This window comes from Penaeus chinensis, chromosome 8, assembly GCF_019202785.1.
Source record: "Penaeus chinensis breed Huanghai No. 1 chromosome 8, ASM1920278v2, whole genome shotgun sequence".
Classification (NCBI taxonomy): Eukaryota; Metazoa; Arthropoda; class Malacostraca; order Decapoda; family Penaeidae; genus Penaeus; species Penaeus chinensis.
Window position 1 is genome coordinate 14,141,441 of NC_061826.1, and position 8,207 is coordinate 14,149,647.

Genomic DNA, 8,207 nt, shown 5'->3' on the forward strand with positions numbered 1-8,207 from the left:
CTATTTGTACCAATGATTATCTGTACCTGTAATATATGTTGTACATATTATGTACTATACTAATTTGTTATTTATTCTATTTACTTATATATGGTTTGTCATGTACCAAATATCAATATACGTATTACATGATATATATATTCACATATAGATATTATAATAAAATAAATATATATATATTCACATATAAACAAATATGCCTATATGTATAAACGTATAAAATAAATTATAAATATATCCTATATATAGTTTATATTGATACTTTATATAATGTCGTGTGGGCGTAATTTGGTATCATGTTTATTATTATTATTATAATGCTATGACTTTCATTTATCATTATTAACATGTTTATTTGCAAGCATTATTATCATTATCATTTCAACTATGGATGTTAAAAGTTTCTTGAATGTTAAGACACGGTATCTTATTCATTAACACTATATAACTATTGTTCCTATTAAGAATATCATTGTCTCTGTCATTGTAGGCTCTGTTATCATTATTGTTGTACCAGTGTTAATCGTTATTCACAGTATTGTTATTATTATATCATTACGTTTTTTTGTTATCATGCTTTTATAATTATCATTGTTACTATCTGATTATTATATACATTATCACTATTTCATTATAGTTATCATTATAGTAGTTATTATCAATCATTGTTATTGCTATTTGGTATTATTATTAACATTAATATTATATTTTAAATCACCTGTTTTGTATTATCTTTATTGTTTGTTGTTATCCAAACCATCATCATAAGGCAATGGTTATATTATCATTATCATCCTTAACCCTCTATCATTTTTTAAACTGGCATTATCACTGATGTTTTTAATCAATTTATCTTGTTTTAGTATCTATAATTTTCATTTTATTATCATTATTATAGTTATATTCTTATTATCGTTATTCCTTATTATCTTTCTATTATTTTAATCATTAATATCACCATTATTACTCGTATCACTTGTAGTATCACTATAATTTATATAATTTTCCTTGATAGTGTTGTCAATACAATTATATATTTAACATTATCTTTAGAAAACATCGCTTTCGGTAGCATTATTATCATAATCATCACTGTTATGATTATCATTAATGTCATTTTTCATTTTGTTATCATTGCTGTTATGGTTTTACTGTTGTTTTTACCACTATTTATCTTAATTACTTTGATATTGACAATTATCATTATTACTAGCATCTTCATCTTCAATGGTTGGGGAATCTGGAATTAGCAAAGGAGAGCTTCTCACCTTTACCCTTCAAAAGTTACGGATGCTGAATCTTTAGTTTTTTTATATGAATAACTTTTGTGACAAGGCGTAGCAAATCATGTAATAAGCTCAACAGTAATTTATTGATTGAATAAATATTACTATGGACATCTCGCATCTACCTCTTACATGGGTGAAGTGAAGAGGAAAATGAAAAGGAGAAAGAGAGCAACGATGAGAGCGACTCGTTGGTTCCTAGCATGACGAGTGATGATACGTGAAGAAAGCAGTTCTCTGATTACGTGGGGTGTTCTCTACTTCTAACAGGGATTGTCGGTGGTTCCGTGGTGGCCATGAAGTGTTAGATTGTGTGTGAAGAGGTGTTTCGTTGAGGAGCGTTGCAGTGGTATGTTAGGCGGGAAGGTGGCAGGAGCAGGCAGATGGCATCTTGTAAATGTCGATGAAGAGACCCTTGTAGGGGTCACATGGGTCGTAGGAGAGAAGTCGGTGGTACACTGATTTCTGGGTGCAGTGGCTCTGGTAGCAAGGAGCAAGTGCGCGGCAAGCAGCCTCTGGGAACAGACAAGTTTCGAGGCGGGCAGTTTGGCTGTAATAATGAACGTCGTTCACAATGACGCGCCACTTGCCGTCCACATTCTGAGCACGTTTGGGCATGCCATACACCACTTCGGAGGGACAGATATAACCCTCTGGACCAGCCCAGTGAGTGGCATCGTAGGGAGAGTCCCCAGTGGAGGCTCCAGTGTAGTAAGAGTAGTCGAAGGCCTCCTCCTGATCCTTGGTAAGCATGTCTACCAGGTCATCAGCAGACTGGTCGGCCACGTCAGCGTATTTCTTGGCGAACAGGTGATCGGCAGTGATGGCAGCCTTGATCTCGTACTCGGGATACTCAGTGTCTTCCAAGCAGTAGGAGAGAGTAGAGTTGGCAGCGCATGCGGGGGCAACAGTTGGGTCGCAGTAACCGTGCTCATAGGTATGCTGGTGGCCGTAAGCAGGTGCACGATGACCGTAAGCAGGCGCATGATGACCATTAGCTGGCTGTGGGTGATGGCCATATGCTGGAGGATGGACGGAGCCTAGAACGACTCCGGCGCATACCAGAACGACCAACTGGAAAGAAAAGATTAACATTAAAATAAAATAAACATTTTGTAAAGACCAATTCTTCAGATAGTACAGTGAAGACAGCTCTAGATGCCAGTATTGCCACAACCTACCAACGTAAGAGCCATGATGACACGAGCAGATAGATGCGAGAAACGCTTCTACTGGCCCACCCGTTATGATCGAGGTTATATACTCCAGGTGTGCTTTGGCCACGCCCACGCAGTACAGAGATGCACGACTCCAAGGTTTGATCTACGTGAAAGTGAACGAAAAGTATCATGCACATATATATGTATACATATAGAGAAATACGTAAATATATACATATATACACACATTTGGGTATATATATAATTATATGTACATGTATCTGTACATAATTATATATATATAGATAAATGTATGCATATATTTACACACGCACATACTGCATTTTATATAAATAACATACCTGCCTAGAAACGTTCACCTGCACATATCAGCATTTATTGTTTATTTACACGAGTGCAGATGCGCGGAATTAGCTTTTGGCCACGCCCACGCACTACGAAGATGAGCGATTCCAAGGTCTGATCTTTATGAAAGTGAATGAAAAGTATCATACACCTATATGTATACACACAGAGAAATAAGTACATAAATATGTACATATTTATATATGTGTTCATATATACATTTATATACATATATATATGTATACATACAGTCTCACATACTGTACACATACACACATATATATGTTTACATACACGTACAGGTGTAAATTCTTAAAACTTTGTATAAATTTAAACTTATAAGACTCTTGATTCACTTTCACCACATACATATTCTACATACACAATCACATACATACATACACATATATGTGCATGTGTATGTATGTCTATTAGTCATGTACTATGTTGATTTAGCTAATATTCATAAATTTCACCAATTATTGAGCCGCACAGTGGTGGTGGTCTCACATTTCAGCTATTAAGGGAAATGGTCTAATCCACAACATTACTATTAACGGAGATAGTGAAGGCGCCTAGGCCTCGTCAACCCTCACAGTCGACTTGCTCCCAAGAATGAGCGTGATGCTCATAAGGGTAATCGAGCTATTATGCGGTGAATTTTACTTCATAAAGACAGAGACAACCGCCGCTCGTCACTACGACAGTAATCAATATTCCTTCTGGACAGACCGCCCAAAGTTCAGAATGGTTAATGAGAAGAAGAAATGAATGTGCTAGACATCAAAGGTCATGAGTGCAATGATTTGGAAATGACACGAAAGAGAACATGTCAGTCGCTTACGTGACTCCGTTGATGAGAAAAAAAACGATGATTATATATGCTTGAAGAAAAAAAATCGGCTTCTCCTGCCACCTTTCCGCATGACACGCCATCACAATGCTCCTTATTGATTAATCACCACTCAACACATTATATGTTATATGTTTGCCGAAAATATTCTGATTTTCTCGACAGTGTTTAGATTGAATATATGTATATATACATATATAGAGTTAACCAATAGTAACAATTATTTTTACATCTATTAGCACTGATTTCTCATTTTATCACAATCATTGATATCACTGATAAGGATGACCATAGTCATTGTAATAATGATAAGCATGATGATAATATAAGCATTATTGTTGTCAATATTATTACGTAGATTTTTGTTATTGGTAATAACAGTAGTATCATTTTCAGGACCATCACCATTGTTATCAGAACTGCGATTTTATTATCATTAGTACTATCATCATTAAGTTACTATTATCATTATTGACATATTCATTATCACTATTATTTCTGTAATTATAACTGTCATAATGATTATTATGCATAATCACATAATCATGTTCCTTTATATTATCAGCGTTCATCCCCACTGTCATGGACTGTGTTTACTATCTACATGTATTTATTTTATATTTATATAGTGTATACACATAAATTCGCACATACATAATTGTGCATTTAGGTATATGCGTGTGTGTGCGTGAGTATACATATACGTATTATATATATACATATATTTATACTATATATATATACATATATATTTATACTATATACATATACATCGTTAAATATGCGTACGCACCATATTTATTTACTATATACCTATCTACATGTATACACATATGTACTTTCTAGTGAGAGAGAGAGACGGAGATATACATATATATGTGTGTCTGTAAATATATATACATATATGTATATGCAAATATACATACGTATATATCCTTATATACGTACATATATGTGTACATCGTATACATACTGTATGTATAATCTATATTTATATAAGAATTTGTATGTATATACATAACCATATACATGTTTGTGTTTGTGTATATGTATGCTTCTAAGTTTATATATGTATATATGTATATATACATATACATACATACACATATATACATACATATACATAAACATGCAAAAAATATATGACTTAGAAATATTCAAGTTATCAAAAGGAAAATATGTAAATATCTAATACGAAAAATTATATTTATTTTCATTCTTCACAAAAGAGGGGGATTTAGATGTCATTTGTATCAATTCTGTAGATATTATGATCAAAAGGTGGCTAGAAAACTGCTTTCTTCACATACTTCACGACTTTCCATGAACGGTATGCCTTGTTCCCTGGGCATTAGGAATGATAAAATATTGTTAAATTCATATTAAGTTCAACCCCCCCCCCCCCCGATATGGCTTAAGATCAGGTGTTTGTTGAACTAATAATGATCGATGGTGTAGGCACCCAACAGACAAGCACAGCTAGCGGGAAGCTTGAATGTCTCGATGGCGAAGGGGAAGTACTGATCATAGGCGTCGTAGACAAGGAAGCGGTGGTAGATGGACTTCTGCAGACACTTGGACTCGTAGCACTCAGGCACCAGAGGACATGCATCGGCGGAAGTGAGACACTCTTCGATGCGTGTTGTCTGAGTAAGAGTCTGATAATGGACATCGATATTGTTTACAATGACACGCCATTTCCCCTCGGTGTTCTGTGCACGAAGGGGCCTGACGTAAGCGGTCTCTGATGGGCACAAGTAAGTTTCCTCATCCAAGGTATTTGGTCGTTCCACAGACAGTTCGGTGTTGAGGTCGGCTACGTCAGCATAGAGGGAAAGGAGCTTCTCGTAGTGATACTCGGCTGCATGTTTGATCTCGTAGGTAGGATAATGGTCGTCTTGGAGGCACCATGCTTTGGTTGTATTGGCAGCACATTCTGGCACAGCAGGCTCGTGTTCATGCTCATAGGAAGGTTGTGGGTGATAAGCTGGAGCAGGGTGGTAGGAAGGTTGTGGATGGTATGAGGGCTGCGTGTGGTAGGTAGGTTGATGGTGGTATGAAGGGCGTGCGTGGTGAGAGGAGCTGTGATGGCTGACAGCAGGAGCACCGCCGAGACTGATGCTGACGTGTGAGCTCTGATCGGCCACAACTGCGACCGCCAAAGACAGCGAAACCTGCAACACAAAATATGGTAAAATGTGTGCATGTTGATAAACCTAGTCTCCGTTAAATGTGGTATTTCGTGTGCGTACTTATATATACACGTCCACATATACAGGTGCATATTTATATGTGTACATATGCAAGTGTACACATATAACTTTAGATAAATGTTAAGATGCATATCTTTGTTTTATACTTACAAAGATAAGTATATATACATTCACGCACACAGGCTTATGGCCAAAAAATATATGTGAATAAGCATTGTTAGTTATTTGTGTGCTTATGTTTGAGTATATATAAAGATATGTATGTATGAGTGTATATATGTATATAAATTTACATAATATATATAAGTAAATATGTATAAACTTGTATATGTATACTTGTTTACATATGTAATATATGTACATAAATGTATACTTATATTGTATATATCCTAATGTTTATATACACAAATACACATATAAACGGATATGTACACATGAATACTTATTCAAATATTCATGCATATATATATATATATATCGTTTGCAGATATATACATATGCGTATTTGCTGTTTTACCTGTATATACAGACGTGGAGATGATAAACTGCATCATCCTATATAGATTTTATTTTCTAGACAGAAGATAACAGAAACTCACCAAGTATTGTAAAGCCATGCCTGCACCCTCAGCTCTCGGCGCGTTCGAACTGTAGCGACCATGATGAAGGACCTCCTTTATGTAGGGAACATTACCTCCCCTAACCCACACCCCATACACCCCTATAGCGTCTCCGAAAGGTGAAAGTAATTCAGCGTTCATTCATGGGTCCCATAAGTGCATATCCTTATTTTTTACTATATATGTATCATTCGTACAGTAAACCTTTGCACAAATTCATTAATACATACATGCGCCTAAATTATATCATATATCCACACACAACAGTATATGAAAGCATACAGACACAAACACACACACGTGTGTGTGTGTGTGTGTGAACGTATATACGTATGTATACATATACATATATACATATATGTATGCATTTATATACAGACATATATAAGTACCTATATATATATATATATATATATATATATATATATATATACTATACATATACCTATATATACTTGTATATATGTATATGTATGTAAGCATATATATATATATATATATATATATATATATATATATATATATACATCTGTGTGTGTGTGTGTGTGTACATATATATTTATCTATTCATCTAATCATTTATTAGTCTATTTATACATATATAGGTACATATATATGTATGATATACATTATCTAATATATATATATCTACATATATATATATATATATATACAGTCATACGTATTATGCATATATATACAATACACATATGTAGGCTATATTTAGCTATATATGTACATATACATAAATATGTATGTGTGTGTGGCTGGGTATATGTGTGTGTCCTTATCTTTACTATTATTGTTATTATTAAGTCCATGGCTTCATTTCTTATCATCAATATTTGATTTAATTACATCCATATTATCATCATTTAAACTGTTATGGCCATTATATTTATTTTTGCTATATATTCTAATTAACGAAAGGATTGTATGTTTTTCTTTAATATCATTCCTATAACTATTGCTCTCATTATGAATATCAATGTCATTTACGTTGTTGCTATATTACCATAATTGCTGTGCTTCCATTATCCACATCATTGCCATCCTTTTCTTTGTTATTGTTATCATTGTCATTATTGTTCTTATTATAAATGTGATTATATTTTATAATTATCATCATTATTATTTTTATTATTGTTGTTATTATTATTGTTGTTATCAGTATTATTACTATTGTGATTTTATATTGTTAGTGTTATCATTACTATTTTTACTATTATCAACATCATTATTTACAATGTTATAATTTTTAGCTGTATCAATTTTGTTATTATTAGCATCGTTGTTATTACTATTGCTGCTATTATTATTGTTGTTGTTGTCATGGTCTGTCACGTATTGGCAATATACGATAAACTATAATTAGCAGGCTTTAGTTTTTCAAACTATACTCGTAACATATACTAAAAAATAATAAAAATAATGGTAAACTTCAGTGTTCAAAAGGTGAAGGTCTGAATGGGTTGCATTGGTTAACAAACGTGACGTCACGGCAAAGAAGACCTAAGTTGCGCGGCAAGAAGGTGAGGTGGCGAGGTGGCCCACTAGAGGGCAGACCTAACCCTGACAAGATAAGGAGAGGTTCCTGCACTCCTCAGCACTTACCTTATTCCTATACTTACAATATTTAAAGTAACAATAATAACCAAAGAAACCAATTTCACTCATAAAAGTCTTTATTTAGGCTCCAAATTCCATAA

General features: G+C 33.8%; 2 protein-coding genes across 2 annotated transcripts; both read right to left on the bottom strand.

The window, feature by feature from the left end:
• Positions 1 to 1,640: 1,640 nt before the first annotated feature.
• On the bottom strand, positions 1,641 to 2,381 carry LOC125027798 (protein spaetzle 3-like). Its single transcript, XM_047616933.1, has one exon. The coding sequence runs from the start codon at positions 2,379 to 2,381 to the stop codon at positions 1,641 to 1,643; it is 741 nt and encodes a 246-aa protein (XP_047472889.1).
• A 2,720-nt stretch (positions 2,382 to 5,101) lies between these two features.
• LOC125027799 (protein spaetzle-like) lies at positions 5,102 to 6,639 on the bottom strand. The gene is made up of 2 exons (XM_047616934.1): positions 6,478 to 6,639; positions 5,102 to 5,881 (listed from the first exon to the last, which is right to left on the bottom strand). The coding sequence occupies exons 1-2, from the start codon at positions 6,637 to 6,639 to the stop codon at positions 5,102 to 5,104; spliced, it is 942 nt and encodes a 313-aa protein (XP_047472890.1).
• Between the last annotated feature and the right edge of the window lie 1,568 nt (positions 6,640 to 8,207).

What these genes read in the sequence shown, in the direction of transcription:
- LOC125027798 (XM_047616933.1), bottom strand. Translation starts at nt 2,381, where the DNA reads ATGTTAATCTTTTCTTTCCAGTTGGTCGTTCTGGTATGCGCCGGAGTC.
- LOC125027799 (XM_047616934.1), bottom strand. Translation starts at nt 6,639, where the DNA reads ATGAACGCTGAATTACTTTCACCTTTCGGAGACGCTATAGGGGTGTAT. An exon ending in GCATGGCTTTACAATACTTG is followed by an intron (nt 5,882 to 6,477) that starts GTGAGTTTCTGT and finishes AACGGAGACTAG; the next exon opens with GTTTATCAACATGCACACAT.